The sequence below is a fragment of the Rhinolophus ferrumequinum genome, chromosome 10 (genome assembly GCF_004115265.2).
Source record: "Rhinolophus ferrumequinum isolate MPI-CBG mRhiFer1 chromosome 10, mRhiFer1_v1.p, whole genome shotgun sequence".
NCBI classification, from domain to species: Eukaryota; Metazoa; Chordata; class Mammalia; order Chiroptera; family Rhinolophidae; genus Rhinolophus; species Rhinolophus ferrumequinum.
The window spans coordinates 75,897,479-75,917,288 of NC_046293.1; the positions used below are offsets into that span (position 1 = coordinate 75,897,479).

The following is a 19,810-nucleotide window of genomic DNA, read 5'->3' on the forward strand; positions in this document are numbered from 1 at the left end:
TACTTCACACTAACAATAGGAAACTAATACAGACACTAAAATCTATGTTGGGGTTGTAATTCACCCTTTTTGCCAGTAACGAAGACTATCTGGCTTTATTTCTTGCAATGATAAGTACAAGCCAGAGGGCAGAGAAACAAAACCTGCCTCTGTCCCTCTGTCAGTGTGACAGGGAGGCCTGGGACTTCGTGCGGTTGGTGTTCTCTCTCACAAGTGTACTCAAAATCTCCTACTGCTACTCTGCCATCATTTCTTTTCCTTTTCATCCATTATTTCACTGAGTTTTGAGTCTGTATTGTATATACATTATTCAAAAATGATAAAATAAGATCATGTTGTAATAAAAATAGAAGTCCAGTTTTCAGAAGGATGTTTTGATGAAAACTCTTAGTACCTGTTCTGAAAGCCCCCCCCCCACCCCGAGATGTGATTTAGACAAGCGTTGCCTACTTGTCAGAACGGCAGCTTTTATTCTAAATGTGAGTTCTCCTGAAAGCTGGCTTGCCTTGGGGTCAACCACCTATCAAGGGCTGCTTGATGCAAAGTAAGTACTAAGGCTGACGTTCTGGAAATAAGAATGAATTTAAAAATTAAATAACTCAAGAAATATACAGTGGTGACTTCTCAGTAGGGTTAAACGATTTAATTTTCATCAGAGTTGAATTCTGGAAGTGGGAAAACTGTAACGAATAGTCTGGTCTTATTTTAATATTCCATTTTTGAAGTTATTTAAAGGCTGTAAGGCTTTTGGCTCAATAGAAATGTCAATAAATGCAGAATGCTCCATGGTGAAATCCCTTCCATTCCACACAGCTTTCCAGGATATTATATTAATTCAGCATTATTTAGATCTTTTAGTCACTGCTGTTAGTTGCAAAAGAAGTGGGGTGGGCTCAAGGGAATTGACTAAAACACAGTTGTGCTCCTTCATTGTGCATGATTTTTCTTCTGGAACAGCCCAGGTCTGTTTGTTTGTTTGTTGGCAAATTGTAAATGGAATTGGGGCAAAGACTCCCCCCTGCTGTCCCGCCGCCAGTGCAGAGACTTTGTGACTGGAAACAACGTGGAGTAGCCCAAGTAGCACTCCAGTCCAGTGATCGGATTTTTTTCCTGTTTACTCACTATGCGATCTTGGATGAGAGTCTATTTTTGTCACTAAAAAGATGGGAAAAGCATTTGTGACATCACATGATGCAAATGAAAATATTTTGAAAACTAGAAAGTTCTATACATACCTTAAGTAATAGTGGTGACTATATAAACTTCCCCATCACTTTTCTCACTTCCTGTAGCCTCTTTGGGGATCCAGATAGAATCACAAAATAAGAGAGGCTGGTGCAACCACCGTTGACTTTATTGTGGTGACAGCATTGGTGTCATGATGTCAACACTCCTGTGACAAACCAGGGTTTTGTTTTGACGGTGCATTAATCTCCCAATATCTTTTCTTGCCCTCAAAACGACTAGTGCACCATAAGCAGTGTAAAAACGATGTTAGTCCCAGAGTAGTTGTGTGTGAGCCTAATGTAGATAATGAAACTTGTTTTGTTTGAAAGTTAGGCCTTCGGTTGAGCACACTTCCTACCATGATGATCATTGTCAGCATGTGGAGTCCATTAAGCAGTGTTGGAGCTGGATTCACAGTTTTATGTGCTAACGCTGCATCTGTTTCTACCCTGATGATAACACCTGGATCAGTTTAGAACTTATGTAGAAGTTTAAGAAGTGGTGTAGTTAATTTCTAAAACAACTGTTGATCTTTATATGTGTGAACTCCATGGTCTCTCACATTCCAGATGAATTCACTGCCGTTTGAACATGCTTATACCTGTGTGTGCTTTCAGAATGGGAAATAAAAACCATGTGCTTTCCCTTCCAGGGGCTTTATTTTCACTTAAATTCTGAGGGGTGACAATGATGAGATGATTATTTTTTTTCTTTCCTTTTGGGATGGAGAGGAAGATGCCTTTATGTTGTACTCATAATCATTATTATTAAGTGTTCATCTAAAATGCATAGTTGATGGGTGATTTTCCTTCCTGCTTTGTTAAAACACATGCATGCACACAGTGCAAGCCACTTACTTTGCCATGAGTAAGTCATTGATTCCTCTTGGAAGCCCTGAAATGGACAGGCATTAAAAATTACAGAAAGATGATTCTGTTTCTAAGACTGCAGGCCTTATCGCTGTGGCTGGCAGAAGGCAGAGTGCCAGTTCGCTGGAGCTTTGAAAAATGACTTCTCCCAATGACCTACTGCCTTTTAAAGACAGCAGAGTGTAGAGTTCCTTTTTAAAGTGCGAAATGCCCTTGGAGAATTGTAGTCCAGTTATATTCCCATTAGGAAGATTGAACTTTTCTCCAGGATGCCCTCAGAAAAGAAATCATTAGAAGACAGGACCGATACAACATTTGGGGATGCCTATTCTGTTATCCTCCCCAAGGCAACTTTTAATGTTAGTTTTTCAATGTGAAAATCCATCTACACTGGGTGGAGTGACCAGGACAGAGTTCATGACATTGCCTTTTCTCACAAGGTGATCACATTTCTGATCTTCAGCTCTTCTAGATTATATTCCAGGCCATCACAAATTATAGCTTATTTGCTGCCCACTGGCACAGGGTTGGCTTATATGAAGACCGTAAAGAGGACATTTTCCAATGTTACATTGACTTTTATTTTTTATTAGCAAAGATATAGGAGGTTTAAAGTACAGTGTCGTGCCTTTTAGAAGGTACCATCTTGGAAAACAATCGTGTGTGTGTGTGTGTGTGTGTGTGTGTGTGTGTGTGTGTGTGTTTGCATATGACTGTGGTAATTCTTTTCTTATTTTGTGGAAGTAAAAATAGGCCTTGGGTAGCTAAAAATACTAGTTTTTTTCAGATCACATTATAGCTGTGTTGATAAAATTGATGGTCTTTCGTCAAAGAGAAACACCAAACCCAGCTTCTTTGGTGATAAGCAACTGTTGTCCTTGCAAAGAGACTGCTTCCCAGAATATCCTTATTAGGCCACACTGACATAAGTCCTGTGACTCTTTCTTCTTTCTGTTGTGCTTTTTGATCCCCTCACTTAACCAAGCTGTCATCCATCCTCCCGGATGAGTTAGATTGCTGTGAACATCATTCTTGTGCTATTAGATTGGCTAATGGGCGTAACTTACCATTAATACAGGCACAATTTCACAGTAGTGAGATGGAGGAGACAGGGGCAAAGGTCCTGGAGGCTATGCTAAGAGGAAAGATAAATGACACCAGTAATTGAATGCTAGATGTAGTCTTATTGACCAACATTTCAGAAAACTGTGCTCTTTTTATGGATTCTTGGAAGACAAAGGAGGTGAGTCATTGAAGTAACAATCATTTGTTAAGCACCTACTATGTGTGCTTATCTTATTTAACTATTTTATCTTCAACAGGAACAACAGTTTGTAGAGAGAAAACTGAATCATATAGCTGCTGTGTTTCCCCGAAAATAAGACCTAGCTGGACCATCAGCTCTAATGCGTCTTTTGGAGCAAAAATTAATATAAGACTCTGTCTTATATTATATAAGACCCAGTCTTATGTTATATTATATTATACTATATATTATAGTATTATGTTATATTGTACCCGGTCTTATTTAATATAAGACCGGGTCTTATATTAATTTTTGCTCCAAAAGAAACATTAGAGCTGATGGTCCAGCTAGGTTTTATTTTGGGGGAAACAGGGTAGTAAGTTGAAGAGGAAGAATTTGAATCAAGATTTGGCTTACTCTTCAGTGTGAGTGTGTGTTTAATACTTAACATGGGTGTTAGGCTTTGCTTCTGATAGATGAATGTAGATTTTTATTTTTACAGATTGGAGTGAAAATTTTGATCTGTTATGCTGAGATTTTTTTGATTGAATACCATCTTCCATTCTTAAATTTAGGTTCTGCTTGTTCATTTCATGCTTTGTGAATTTATTTAATTAGTCTATGGTTGTTGTATGTTGGAACAAATTTCTTTCATTGGCAATGGCTAGGGTGATAAATTATGTGTAGTAAAGGTCAAGATTGTTTAAAAATTATCTTGTGTCTGGTTTGGGGATTTCCAGTCTTATGGTGGTTAGCTGATTTAGCATCTATGACTGCTAAATATGTGCTAAAGAAGACACTCCTCATTTCAAACTGTTCCAAGTTTGAGAATTTGGGGGTCAGCAAAAGGGAAAAATATACCATGCTTGAAATCCTTAAAGGGACATGTCGGTGCTTCATAATTTGTTCATAACACAAGATCGGAACAAGCTGGTAGTTTTCATTTCACATTCAGCACATGTAATTTGAGTGCCTACCATGTGATTTAGTTAAAGGGCTACAGAGCAAAACAGTGTCAGGGCTACCTGCAGTTGAATTTGTTTCTTGATTATTAAAGTTGGGTCAGTGAATGACATCTATATTAGAAAGTAGTACATATTGGAATGCTGATCAGTTTTAAGGGTGGAGTTATTTTCTCTTTCTCTTCTTATTCTTGGATGAAATATCGCTTGCCTTCCACGACAGATGAGAGCGTCGCTAGTGGATTGTGGACCAAATGTTTGGGTACTTTGTGTAGGCTCATCTGTATTAGTTTTAAATTAGAGTGTTTTCCTCCTTCCCTATCTGTTTTTCATCAGGGCTCATATATTCTTGTGTCTAAAAAGACTCTGATTTAGCTGTGAGGCTGATTTTATTGTAGGGATGTCTGTGTATCCTGTCATCACAGGCAACCCTGGTGAAACTTCCCATGTTGTGCGTGTGTGTTGCTGCAATATGTTCAAAGTCTGATCTGTCTCAGATGGATGTGTGTGTGTGTGTGTGTAACTGTTTTATAGTTGAAAAGGGATGCAGGCAGCACCATGTCTGCCAGAATATGTTTTCTATTATATTTTGCAGTATGAAATTATAGGTTAGTTTTTGGCTTTCATAAAGCTGCCTTTTTCACCCGTCACTGGAAGACAACTAACACCTTCCTTTGACTCACGTTTTCCAAGACTCCTTAGTGTTAAAAAGAAGACTTTCTTTTTGAAATGCAGAAATTAAAAGAATATGGTACAAAAACATTTTTTGTAGCTTTATTGAGTCTTGAGGGCAGATATATGGATTCCAGACAAAATGCAATAATAGACTAGGATTTTACTTTCAAATCGTCTTACAAGCACTTCTGGTTGGAGATTTATTGTACATGTGGAGGAACAGAGCTGCTTTGAAGGTTAAAGGGAGTAGTTGGGAGCACAGTGTTCAAGGTCTTTCTCTGCCTCCTGTTAAGTCTGTGCTCTTCTTTAACTAACTTAACCCCTCCAGCTTCAGCTTCGTTATTTAAAGCAGTGTCCTGAGGATAAAATGAGATAACGTGTGTGTGCTTTATAAGCTTTGTCATTCTCAGTGTAAACATGAAATAGAACTAGCATTTTATTAAGTGTGTTTGGTTAGTGTTAATGCCCCATTGACATAAGGATATTTTTTCCCCCTCTGATATAGAAGTAGATACATCCTGGCAGCAGTAAAAATAAGATACGTCTTAAAACTTTATATATTCATAAAGCAGTTCAACCATTGTCATCAAAAACAGAGCACCAGACGTAATACTGGAGAAATACGGCTTTTGTGTGAAACTCGGAAAGATAAACAGCATAGTGCGCGTAATTAGATATGATAGTCTCTGTAGTGTAAGGTGTATTTGTTTGTTAGGGCTGCCATAACAAAACACCACAGACTGGGTGGCTTAAATAACATTATTTTCTCACAGTCATGGAGGATAAAAGTTCCAGATCCAGGTGCAGGCAGGTTTGGTTTCCCCTGAGGCCTTTTCTTGGCTTGCAGATGGCTACCCTCTCACTGTGTGTTTACATGGTTTTCCTTCTGTGCACGTGTCCCTCATGTCTCTCCATGTGCCTAAATTTCCTCTTCCCATAAGGATCTCAGTTAGATTGTGTTAGGGCCCACGCTTGTGGTCTCATTTTAATTTAATTACCTCTTTAAAGGCCTGATTTCCAGAGTCATGTTCTGAGGTACTGACATTAAGGATTCAACATACGAATTTGGGGTGGGGGGGCATAATTCAGCCCATGACATAGTGAAAACAGTAGATAAGGAACGGAGATTTGGATTCCAGTGTGGGGGCCTCTGATCATCACTGAAGTGACTCTCTCAGGCAGGACTCTTAGCTTCTCACGATCACATCGGCTTACATCCGTTTACTCACAGGGTGGTGACAAGGTTTAAGATCATCATGAACATGAGCACGTTTTGTAATATGTTAAAGCATGATACAAATGCAAGATGGTATTGTAACATGAATACCTGTGAGGGATATTTGGCAACATGTGGAAATTTTTAAGTAGAAAAGACAAAGGATCATTGCAAACATTTGGCGAAAAGAAGCTTATTGGCTCTTCTCTTTGGCTGAAGGAGAGGCATGGAAAAAGAAAGGTGACTTAGTTAAGATTTAATTCTTAGAAGACAGGAGTTAGGCTAACTGATAAGCCAGACATCTGGATCATGCAACATGCATGTCTTTCTACCCCCAACGGCTGTTTTCTTAGAGCATGTTAGTCTCTTGTTTAAAATCCTTCCCCGCTATCTCCGCCCCAACTTCATGGTCTGGAAGTGCTCAGGCTGTAGACCCCAGTGGGTTCCCAAGTAGTGGGCATAGTGAGAAGGCACTTTTCCTGTTTCCCATAGTGAAGATTATGACCTCTCCTCAAGGATGTGATTTTTTTTTTTAATGAGGTAATACTTGTGCAGTTGGGAAAACCACCATGTACTGTAATATATCTGTCTGAAAGTTGTACAGCACAGTTATGCACTAAGGCAAGAATTTTAACTGAGGAGATGTATTCTCAGCTTGCCGTGCTTACCCATTAGAGTACATTGGGATAATCAAATCCTTAGGTACAGAGATTACAGCTTCTTTTATTCTGTAAAAGCGCATAGAACAAGACCATGCAAAAAATAGGTGTTCTTGGAATCTCCATAGTTACACTTGTATTTCTCTTTTGGAATCTGGTGTACAATAAGGCCCATTCATCTTTGAAAGCTTTGAACTTGATAAGAAATCTATAATCTGATAATCATTTCTTTTCTTAAAAAATAGTCAAACGCTTGTAGTTTTTTAAAATAGAAAAAATGATAAGGAACCAGTCGTACTTTACAATTGGTGCTCAAAACCGATTGTAAGGGAAACAGTATGATGTGTGAAAAAGATTTTAAATCACCTTTTTCTAACCTATGAATTTAAGCAAACCTAAGAAACTAACTGAAATTCATAAATTACATAGAGTAGTGTACTAAAATCGTTCATACACTTGAGTTAATTTATGGGAGTGAAAAAGCTTCATAGTACCCCTTCTAGAGGTTACTAATTTCAAGTCTGGAAAATTAGGAATATTTTCAGTAAGTGTTTGAGACTCTGATTCAATTTAGCACTGTGAGAAGGAGGTGAAGTATACAGTAATCTTTTATGGATATACATGATATGTATATAGTAAACAAAATAATGGTGTAGAAAATATTAATATGGTATTTCATCATGGAAATTGCAAGGCAATGAAAATTATTTTGAATTGGTAAGCTAATATTAGGGTAGAGGATTCTTTTAATTAGTGAAATGAAATGCTTGGAGTATGGTTTTTCTGATAATCTCCTGCTATTAGTTCTTTAATCTTGCAAATACTTTTCATATAAATACTTTCAAAAACATCTTGAGGTAACTGAAGTTTTCATTTTCAATAATCAGCTTTCTTTTAAAGGGATTATTAATTCATTTTCAGGGTCAAAGTTTTTTTTCTTGGATATTTCCCATAGAAATTCTGAAAATGGCAGCATTGATTTGTTTGAGGAATTAAAGATTCTCAAAAAAAATTCTACCAAGATTCCTCTTCCTCATTTTCTCCCACGGAGAGAAGAGAGTGACTGGGCAAATTCTAGAGTTGGGATGAGGGAGGAGCTGCCTTGTCTAAGGAAGCTCTATGAGAGATACGTATCTGTAACATGTCTGGAGCTTCATGCAGTTGCAGCATGGGCCACATGTAATCAGAAGCTTATACGTAGGAAAAACTCCTAAAGGGATGGAAGAGGCGTCCACTAAGAATAGTCCTTTAGTTACAGTGGCTTGGGGGGTCCTGTCTCTTGGATGTCTGACAACAGGGTCTTGGTTACTTCCTGCCGCCTCTGTTTATTCAACAGCTATGTGACAACTTTTTTTTTTTTTTTTAAGTGTCATTTGCTTAGGAAGTCATCATCTGTGCCTTGGAAGGGTTTGCAATCGACTAGGGGGAGATGAAGATGGAAATAAGCAAGGCTAGTAAAATGTTACAGGTGTAATGATCAATTCATGCCTACAGCCTTCCGTTTCCACTGGGAACTAGAAACCTGACAGTGTCCCCCAACAGTTCAGTAGCCTACACTGAATTTTACTTGCCCCCCCATAAGTTACTCTAGGAGTCTGAAATACATTGCTTATTTCAAACCTAAGGCAAGCTCTAGATATTATAATATAGTATCTCTCTCATTCCCCTACCCCATTAGCCAAGTATTTGTGTATTAAGTGGAGCTTTTTAAATATAATGGCTTGCTTATCCCTAAAGAGGAACTCTAATGAAGGGATTATAGGTTAAGTGGCAAATGAGTGCCAAAGACATTTGGGTAAGCCAATTAACCTGATGATTTTTCACAGTTAATTATCACTGGGTGAGCAGGGGTTAGTGCCCAGAGTGAATGAACTACTTTTAGATGAAAGTGCCAATTCCCTATGTACTTAAAACAATGTAAATTTTTCCTAAAAGATCAGTGCTTCCTATCAGTACCAATCATTTCTAATTAGAATCCAGTTCATCAACTATATATTGAATGCCTACTGCATGCTAGGCTCCCAAAGATAAATAAGATGCTTTTCTACGTCTTAGGAGTGCACTGTGCATTGGGGAGATAAAGCAGGTTCTAACAAGACAATAGCCAAATCAAATCTGAAGACCACTGGGGAGATGGATGTCTAGCCAGATCTCTCTCCATCCCTGGAAGGGCCGTAGTACACGACAGAGTAATGTCAGTGATTCCTCCTACTCCATCCCTCAAACTTCATTCCAGCCAAACTAACCTATTGTATGTTTTTAGATCGCAAGCTTACTACCTTCTCGTATGCCACATGGGCTGGCAGCATCACCACACCTCCATTATTACTTCATTTGCCTCCATGTAGGTAGACATACTTTCCTCCAGGAAGTGTTCGACCCTTTGAGACGGTCGGGCGTCTTTTCTATGTTCTCCCATAACATGATTTCAGGTTAGAAGGGTATTTATCATATTGCCCTGAAATTGCCTGGACTCTTGCTCACTTCCCCTGCTAGGCTGAACGTTTCTCAAAGTCAGGGAATCCATTTTGCTCACCATTTTATCTGCAGTGCCCTTCACAGTACCTAACCCGATACTGAGTGAATGAATAAGGAAGTGAGCGAGTAATTTTCTTACGACAGAATTAATCCATTTTATTGGACAGTGATTTTCAATAGGGGATGGAAGAGGGAATATTAAAATCACTAATGCCCTCTTTTTAAAGCCTGCATTCCCTCTTCCTCCTTCTGAAATGTCTTCTACGTATCATCCATTTGAGATACCTGATAATTGTAGTAAGAAGTTGGTGTTATTAATGTGTCAGTGCTCAATGTCAAAATCAAGTATATTCACAGCAGTAACTGCGGAAGGCTTTGGGGAAAACTTGCCTTCAAACATGAGCACTGCGGATTGAACTGAAGCATGTTTGGACAGATGTAACTGGTTGAAGAACAGCCATCCAGGCAGAGAAAAGGGAAGAAATGGTTTGAGCAAAGACCTGTAGACTGTGAAGTTTGTCTGACTTAGGATGCATGTGTCCACTTGCATGGAGTAATGGGAGATTGGCCTAGAAGTCATAATAGGGACGGCAGTAAATGCTGGGCTGTGAAGGGTGTTTATTATGGTAAGAAATAGGGAATGATGAGGGATTTTTGTGGAGTAGAGTGGGGGTGGCAGTGTTGTATTTCAGGAAGTATCTCTCTCCACAGCATGTGTAATGGATCAAAGGGGGAATGAAAGGCAGCGATAGCTGTATAGTTCAGCTTACCAAATATTTATTATGTGCCTAATATATGTTGGGCACTGGGAGAAAATATAAGGCATAATTCCTTCCCTGAGGGGACTTGTAGCCTAATGAGAGAAAGAGAAAAATGAACAGGCAATTTAAGTAAGCATGTGAAGCTGTACAGGTAAGGAAATAATGAAAGCCTGATGAGGGTAGTAGAAAAGCAAAGAGACACAGAGTCACGGGAAACTTGTGAGTTGGAGTTTTCTCTGAGGTCCTGAACAGCTTTAAAATATTTTTAACCAGTTTAAAAATAGCTGTAGAAGCACAGAGAGAAGGCACCCTCATACATAACCTCGATGTCACTGATGGAGGAATGATGGTGTTTAATGAGCGGCTTGTTAGAAGAAAGGAGATGTTTTGTGAGGAAAATTATTTGGATTCAGACTTACTAAGGTTAAGATACTGAAAGAGCAACTGACAACATTACTTGATAATCACACAGGGCTGTATTATTCAGTGCTCTTTTGGTTGCGGATGCCAGAATAACACTTTAGCTTATGAGTAAGGACATTTAAACTCTCGGTCTTTAACTTGAAAGGTTATTGGATTAGTTAACAGGGTTAGCTTCAGGCGTGACGGGATCCAGCTGCACTAGGAATTACCTCTGTCTCCTTGATCTGAGTTGTTGTGTGTTGGCTTCATTCTTAGAGGATTTCAGGGAATCCTCTAGTAGCCTTAGAAGTTCTTCTTATTCTCAGAAGAAGAAGTGCTTTCCCAATAGATTATCGGGGCTGTATGGACTCTGATGGGCCCGGGTGGCTGCTAAGTCAATTGTTGTGGCCAGGAATGAGGATGGAGAGCTGAAGTACACTAACCGGCCAGATCGTTTGATGACCTTTCATCAGGAGGTAGGGCTGCCTCCCCCTATCCATATGGACTGAGAGTGGATGTGAGCTGTTTTCAAAAGGAAAAATAGGAGACTTAACTAGAAAAAGAGGTCCAAGAAAACAGCAAGTGTCCATTACACAAGGTTAGGTAAATTGCAAACATTTTAAGTTAACATTTCCTCATTTGATCTTCACAACAGTTTGTGAGAAGCATTATTATTAATACTATTATCCATCAACTCTAGGTTAGGAAGCTGAGCTTTAGAGAGGCTTACTGGCCAAAGGTCACACACCTGGTGTTAGTAGAGGAACCGGGATTTCATTATTCTTTATTCCACTCAGGTATATCACCTGGGCCATTCTAAATGGAGGCTCATGAGCAATACGCAGGCTTGAGGTATAGTCGGGGAAGGCATCTCTTGAGTTGTAGGTGTTGGAGGTGACCACAGAGGTGGAAAGTGTGGAGAGAAAGCGGTCAGGGACCAGAACCAGAAGAGAAGCATCCATGTTTGGGAGAAAAATGTGAAGGAGAATTGGAAAGAGGTGGCCAAAAGATAGGAGAATGAGAAAACTGATGTGTTAAAGACCAAAGGTAAGACTTGATACACGTTTATAATCTTGTTCTGAAAGTGTCAGTAGAGCTTAAAGGAGTTTTAAATGAAATAATCATGACGACGAAACAATGATTTTGAAGGCTATAAACATGATAAAAGAGTGCTATGTTTGCATTGATGGCTAACACCAGTTGTTCAGTGTTGATGGTAATAATAATGGCACCTAATATGTGTTACATACATTACATATACACATGTTTGATACAACAATGTGCGTTTTGCCTTCTGACTCATTTACTCCTCGCATGGATCCTATAAGGCAAGTATAGTTATTATCTTTATTTACAGATAAGAAAACTGAGGTATAGAGAGGTGAAGTTACTCTGTTCACTGTCTCATAGCCTTTTAAACTTTATTTAGTCCACTTGTCTCCAGAATCAGTTTTCTTCACCACCGCATTTCACTGCCCTTCCTAGGAACAGATAGGCATTCTTGGGTCGTGCTGAAGCAGGTAGGTTAATAGAGGCCCTTCTCGTTCTTCTCTCTCTTGCAGGACACATTTCAACACATCATTACAATTTTTTTCTTTGCCTTTTTTAATTTAAAGTTTTGCCATCATTTGCCTTTCAGTAGAACAATTGAAAGCACTTTGGAAGAGGGTGCCATTTGCTGTTTGAAAAATCTAAGCATTATATCTGCTCAGAGGACCCGTGGTCATCATTTATGTGCGTGCTTGTGACAGGAAAGGTCATTGGACAGAAAAAGCAGCAGTGAGAGAAGAAACCCATACAAGGACAGTTGGGAGGGCAGTGTCACATCATTCATCAGTTTTACAATAGCATTGGCCTTTTTCAGCATTTCCAAAAGGAAAAATCATAAGGCAGCAAAAACAAAGAGCCACAGATGAACAAAAGGGGAAACAGGTTAAAGCCTCCTTGAAGACCAGAGAGACTGCATCTTTTTCCTTCAAAAGACGGTCTCTCAGTCATATGTTCTCTGGAGAATCCTGCTTACAATTGTTTCTTCTTCACATATGCTGCTCCGATTTTCTTCACCTTTCCCAGAGTGGAAAATTTCCTAATTCCTTAGTGCCTTTCTGAATTTCAATTCACAGAAGTAACCTCAGAAATTATATTGGCATGAAATTTTGTTTTGAATTAAAGTTTTTCATTAGCTAAGAAATAACAGAAGAGGTTTTACTATTTCCACGTTGGACTCGTGTGAGAAAACGCTCAAGTGGATGGAAATCTGATACTTAGTGTTGAATAACTACCTTTACTTCTCATTTTGCTGGCAGATTATTCAGATTCTATTAAAGCCCTTTTGGTCTGGATCTTTCTTAAAATGATGTGAGGGGTATGTAATGCATCCCTTATCACTGACTTGCATGTGTGACGTGACGTGACTTATATACTAAAATCCAGTGCAATTTAGTCTTATTTCACATTCTTTGCCATAATATTCATTGGTGACCTGCCTAAGCAGACAACACTTACAATACTATGGTCCCCCTTTATATAGTATGTTTTTCACATAGATGAGGTGTTCGCTCGCTCTTCCATTTTTGTTATATTAACAGTTTGCCCTTTAAATATTTTTCTAAAGTGTAAATTTAAGGCTGTGCCTCATCAAAGTTTTTTCACAGTGAAATTATGAGGTTTGTTAATTTTGTTCTTTTTTTTTTAAACTCTTGTGTTTTGAGAGACGTGTAATGTATATCTTGTTGGCTGCTTCACATTACTAGATGTATTGCTGTAAGTGTAAGAAATTCTGGCAGGTTTGGACAGATTTTTAAAAGTATGAGTTTTCTGTTTTCTCCAACAGTTCTTACAGAGTTGGTTAGGGTGATGAACTAACAACATGTAGAAAACCTGGTTTGGGGAATGTGGTTCTCCATCGTATATGTATCTGCCACTGAAAAGGCAAAGTACTATCCTAAACAAAATTTGTTTTCTAGCTTTTCTAACTGCATTAGCAAAGCCTTATCCCAGAATGCTTTGCTATCGAGCATTCCCCAGCCCTGACTTGGATAGTACAAGCATTTCTGCATTGACATTAGAGAAATTTACATCAATATCTAAGTTACTGTTTAGTGCAGGCCAGTTGGGTTTTCATTCTGAATTGTGTGAAATCAGCTTTCTCTGACAACACTGGCAGTTTTTCATATTTCTTTGAAATTTTAATTAGAACCCATCGAGTCTTAAGCAATTACTTCTGGGTTAAACTCTTGATGAATGTCATAGCAGGGTGTTTTAATTTAATGGACCCAGAATAACATCTGTTTCTAATATTTTCAATGCCAATTTATATGGAAATTCATTTACTATACAGTCAATACACGGAGACTTGTAAAAATCAAAATCAAAATGGCAAATCAAAGCGCTGTGATATAGTAGGTCTTCTGTGAACAAAGGATTTCACTTATGACTAACTTCAGCTGCCACTAGCTAACACCCAAAATATTGCAGTTTAAATAAGTCAGTAATTTATTTCTCACACTCTTGCAATGGGGAGGTAGCTAGCCCAGGCCTGGTGTGGTCTACCGTGCGAGGAAGTCAGCTTCCTTCAGTCAGTGATGTGCTGGGCATGATTTTTATTCCTAAGGACACTTTATGGGCCAAGATGGCCACTACAACTCCAGCTCTTACATCTGTGCTGTAACAGGAAGGAGGTAGGGTTGAAGGGGAAGAATGCTGAGCTTTTCCCTTTTAAGGACACTGTCTGGAAGTAGTACACGGAACTCTGCTTATGTTCCACTGGCCCAAAAATGAGTCACATGACCGTATTTAGCAGCAAGGGAAGACAGGAAATGAAATATTTTTTCTACATGACCATATACCCAGTTAAAAACAGAAGGGCTGTGAGTATGGGAAAAGGGGAGAGATAGATATGGGAGACCAACTCACTATCCCTGCCACATTGATTATTTTTAAGACATGACTTTAACAGACCTTTTGCCTTTTTATTGAGTTCCTGGAAAAGTCAGTTAGTTGTCATAAGTAGGTGGAAAAGGACTGGCATGGTGTTTGGCACAGAGTAGATAATTATCAACTACGGATCAGTCTGTTTTAATCCTAACCCCCAAATGCAACCATTTCAGAGATTGTGGGTCAAGCTTTCATAAGGGACTTTTGGTAAATTGCACTCCAGTCTTTGTAGAATAGTAACAACAGCAGCTAACAGGGCTGAGAGTTTGTTTGTACTACCATGTTTCCAGGAAAATAAGACCTAACCGGAAAATAAGCCGTAGCATGATTTTTCAGGATGACATCCCCTGAACATAAGCCCTAATGCATCTTTTGGAGCAAAACTTAATATGAGACCCAGTCTTATTTTCGGGAAAACACGGTAGGTCTCCAACATACTCATGTATCTGCAAAGCAGTGTTCTCTGCTTCTCTACATAGAAGATGAATGAATGATTACAGGTATTTGTTAAATGATTTCAAGGTAAAACTCTTATCCCAGAAACTGAAGCTCAGAGTGGTTAAAGGGAAGCGGTGTAGAGAAGCAGCTGGAAACCAGCATTGCCCAGTCATTTGATCCCAACTGGAATACTAACTCTGCTGTTTCAATTGGCTGTGTCACCTTGGATGGGTTTCTTAATCTGTCTGGATCTCTGTTACATGTTCTTGTTTTTGAAGATTCTCAGCAGATTACAGAGCTGGGACTCAGAAATGTTTCTCTTCAGTCCAGGGCTTTTGCAACCTGATTTTTGGTAACATTCATGTGGAAATTCCTTTTGTCATGCCTGCCTCCCAGTGAAAGGCAGAGCTGGTGGAGGGGCTAGAGGCAAAGGTCTTTAGGGTGGACACCCACCATATATTCTTCAGCTGCACCAATGCCAACACCACCTTAAAAAACCCTGCATTAAACTAGACAAGAGGTTCCTGGTTGTGCAGTGGTATCTTAAATGTCTCATTCCTCCTTCCTTCTGACTCTTGTTTCTCTTCTGTGTTCTCGAAGTACAGAGAAGGGTACACTAAGGATACAAAAGACTCAAGATGCCACCCTGTTCTCTGGAAGGTATAATGGTGTCACGCAGGGTGTTAGGCAGAGTCTCAGTTCCCGCTCCCCACATAAGAATGCAGGATATGGTGAGGCCAAAAAGGAACACCCACGGAGCCATAGATAGGGGAGTCATACTACCATATTCTCATTGGTGGCTGGGTAGGAGACACAGGAAGCAGGAACCACACTATCCACAACCTGCCATCCACTTCTCTCTGCCAACCCACCTCACTTGCTAACTGCAATCCGCGCTTGCTAGCTCAGCCACCATCTTCTTGGTAGCCCCCATTTTCTGCTAGCGTAGCCATGGCAGTTATATTAGTGGCCCATGGCTCACTGGTTACAGCTGACAGCCAACTAGCTACAGCTGATGGCCATCCAGTCACAGTTGATGGCCATTTACTACCTGAGCAAGCACCTTTCCACATGAGGCCGGGAGCCTGGAAACCACTTCTGGCTCTGTCCCCACAAATGGCCTAGAGCAGGAATCCTCCAAACTGAGTCATTTATGTGCGATCGTCAACATTTGTACCTTATTCATACATATCAGCACCAGTACTGTTGATTCCTTAATGTTTGTCTTCCCATTGACATTTTAATTTTGAACAGCTTCATTCTGAGTGAACATCCATGACATCCAGCTTTGCTCTGATTATTAAATTTTGTTTCAAATATACATTAAAACAAATACCACCATTAGAAGTTTTATAAGGTTTATCGGTGTATTTTCTCACATACACCCAGTGGTATGTGGATTAGATTTTGAGAAGTGAAAAGACCAGCATGGGCCTTGAAATTACCCTACTATTTCCAACTTGTGAGACTTTGGAACCAGTAGTAATTAGATGTCCTCAATGGTAGTCTCCCCACATGAGAGAAGTAGATAATAATATCTACCTTATCAGTTATTCTAAGAATTAAATGAGAAGGTAAAGCCAAGGAGACCAGCAGGGTGCTGGACAGATAGCAAGTACTCAGGAAATACTAGGTCTTGCCTCCTTGAAGTCTGGAAATCTAGAGCTACTGGTCCTTAAAAGCAAGACACAATGAATTACATCATTATGGCACTTGGTATAGAAGACACTAAGTCCTGTGAGAACTCAGAAGAGGGAAAGGCTGAAGTTTCCTGGAATGTAGGAGGAAGGGGAAACTTTGGATAATTGGAGAGCCATTCTTCCTCATCTCTCAAGCTCTCTAAGTCCTTGCTACTCAGTATGGTCCTAGGACCATACTGTGTGCGTTACTTGGCATCTTGTTAGAAATGTGGAATATTGGGCTCCTCTCTAGATCTAGTATTGAATCAGAATCTGTTAACAAGACCTCCAGGTGATATGTATGTATGAGAAGCATTGCTCTGGGCACAGATATTTTATTTCAAATGTATTTTTAGTGGGGGTTAGTTCTTACTCTCACTGTATGCCCTCACCAGTCACACCTGGGGCTATGCTTCTTAAAAATGCATATTCTCAGGCCTCACATCAACCTGGGGCCTGGAGTATGCATTTTAGCTAGTCTACCATGTGGTTTTTAAGGCAGCTGTTCAGCAACCTCTGTGTTACAGCTTAAACCACTGATCAAATCTCTGCATGTATTCTTCAAAGATAGTTGCGTTCAAACAAGGAAGAAAGCTTTTGAGAAAAGACCCTAATTGTGATGTTAGTAAGCATTAAGGAGAGGATCCTGAATTCAGTCTGTATGTAAAACTCATTTGCGTTAATCATGAATACCTGGAATCCAGTATTAAGCCTCTTAGATGACAAAGCTAGGGAGGAAGAGAATATCTTTGCTTTGTGTCACATGTTTTCTTACTTTTTTTCTTTCTGTATTTTACATTTGATTTTTCTTTTTATACGTTTTGTTTTTTTAGCCGTGCTATCAAGACTAATCAGGATCTTCTCCCAGAAACTCCATGGACGCACATTTTCTACAATGATTTTTGGGGGACTCTTCTCACCCACAGTGGCAGCCACAAGTCTTACCGGCCCCTCTGCACACTTTCTTTTCGCCTGAACCATGCCATCGGAGGGCTGAATCCCTGGAGCTATCATCTTGTCAACATCCTACTGCATGCGACAGTCACTGGTCTCTTCACGAGCTTCTCCAAGATACTCCTTGGCGACGGGTACTGGACCTTCATGGCGGGCTTGATGTTTGCCTCTCACCCCATTCACACGGAGGCGGTGGCCGGAATCGTCGGACGGGCCGATGTGGGGGCCAGTCTTTTCTTTCTCCTCTCCTTGCTCTGCTACATTAAGCACTGTTCTACAAGAGGCTACTCAGCAAGGACTTGGGGCTGGTTCCTGGGGACAGGACTGTGTGCAGGATGCAGCATGTTGTGGAAGGAACAAGGAGTGACTGTTCTCGCAGTCTCCGCAGTTTATGATGTCTTTGTCTTTCACAGGCTGAAAATGAAACAGATCTTACCTACCCTTTACAAAGTAAGTGATTGTTGGCACTGGAGCATTGGATTACTGAGTACTCTCCTTGCTTGGTCCTTTTTCACCATTTAAAAGGCAAATGTGTTACCCTTCAAAGAGAATTTAATATAAGTTACCTTTTGATCTGCGGTAAGTGGAAGTATCCTTTCTGACCTTTCCCTACTCACCTGGGTTTCCGTCACCGACTGTTTTATTTCTTGGGTTTTTATTTTCATGATTTCAAAGGAGGTAGAAGGACGATTTTGCTTTGTAAAGATTATGCATCTGTGTAATTTATTTTTATTCATTCATTTATTTGTGCCTCAATTCTCTTTGCATAATGTGTAGCTATAAAAATACCACTGCTGATAGTAGAGTTAGATGCTCGACTATAGAGGGGAAATCCTTCGCCATTTGTTAATATTACTTCGCAAGTTGACTTTGGAAAACAACCCTTCTCTGCAGTGCTCTAGGAACCCAAATTCTTAAACAATGAATCATGTTCACCTTTTCCTTGTTGTAGTGGATAAGAATAGCAGAGTCAAAACAGAAAGTGGTTATTGTAAGTTTTGCCCTGAGGCCAATTCAGATCTTTGCCTCAGAGCTTAATATTTGTTCCTCTATTTTCCCTTAGTGGTTTCAAATGCAATGTTGTTTGAAGGTCATAGAAGCACTTAGGATCCCATACACTTAAAGAGAAGTTTTCTGCTAGAGTGTTCGTGGGAGGCATTGGTTGGAGGAGGGCATTTTGAGAAACTGCCTCCTTCCCATTTGCCCATCCTTCCTCACTCACAATAAATTCCGTTGCTTTGATTTTAAGTACAAAGGCTGAACTTCGAGGTTTGCAAACCTTGCCATGTTTTCCGCCATCTCCCTCTTCCTTTTAGTCACTTAAGCAAGAATTATGGTTTTGGATACTTGCGCTGAGAAAGCTGTCAAGTTTTCTAGTTTTGACTAATTAAATCCCCCCAATCCCAATTTTACTTAAAATCGAATTGGGAAGAGATTAGCATAAAGAAAGAAAATGGAAAGAAATAGAAACAGAAACATTTAGTTTTTAAAAAATGACTTATGTTTTTTCACTTAGTAGCAGAGTAATTACTGCTATGCTTCTCTTCAGGGAAGCATAACCTTTACAGTTAGAATTCAAGTATCAAATACTTAATGAAGTTCTTTTGTGATTTCAATTAAATGTTGAAACTTTAAAAGAAAACTCTTGTTAGACTCTGACGCTTGAAAACAACATGGTTTGAAAGTGAAGCTCTTAATTTCGAATCAATTTTAATTCTGTCAAGCAGAATAGGGTGAATAATCTTTTTCTTTTCTTTTAAAACCTTGTCTATTAACAATAGCAGACTTTCTTGTTTTACTCAACATATGAATAGAATAAGTTTAAATTGTGGTCCTTATCCTATGGAGGGTGACACTGTTAAAAAAAAAAAAAGCGAAAAACAAAACAGGCTCAAAATGGAATCGCCTGTGCTAAACCCACAGCAGCAAATCAAGACTTAATTTCAGTTTCAGCCTCTCCCAGGGATGTGACCGTTAACCAGCCAATCTGGAATTACCTGGTTAGCAGTAGAGAGGTAATCTGCCATATAGACCCTTTCTGTTTTCCAGAGAAAGATGAGATAACTCCACTTTTTTCTTACCCCTCCCCACTTCTGCCTCTACAAGTCTTCCATTTTATACAGACCTTCTGAGCTCCTGTTTGCTAGACGGGGTGCTGCCTTATTCATGAATTGTTCAGTAAAGCCAATTTGATCTTCAAAAGTTGAATTTTGTTTTTTAACAAGACCTGTTTGAAGATGTAGACTCTGAGTGTGTCAAGGCCTTGCACTGATAGTCTGTGAAACATTGTGTTTTCTTATACAGAATT

At 39.5% G+C, this 19,810-nt stretch overlaps 1 protein-coding gene across 1 annotated transcript in view; it reads left to right on the plus strand.

The window, feature by feature from the left end:
* Nucleotides 1-19,810, plus strand: part of TMTC2 (transmembrane O-mannosyltransferase targeting cadherins 2) — a 399,668-nt gene that overhangs the window by 150,218 nt on the left and 229,640 nt on the right. The window contains exon 2 of the mRNA XM_033117889.1: nucleotides 17,382-17,952. Within this exon, the coding sequence (XP_032973780.1) occupies nucleotides 17,382-17,952 (571 nt within the window). The remainder of the gene's footprint in view (nucleotides 1-17,381; nucleotides 17,953-19,810) is intronic.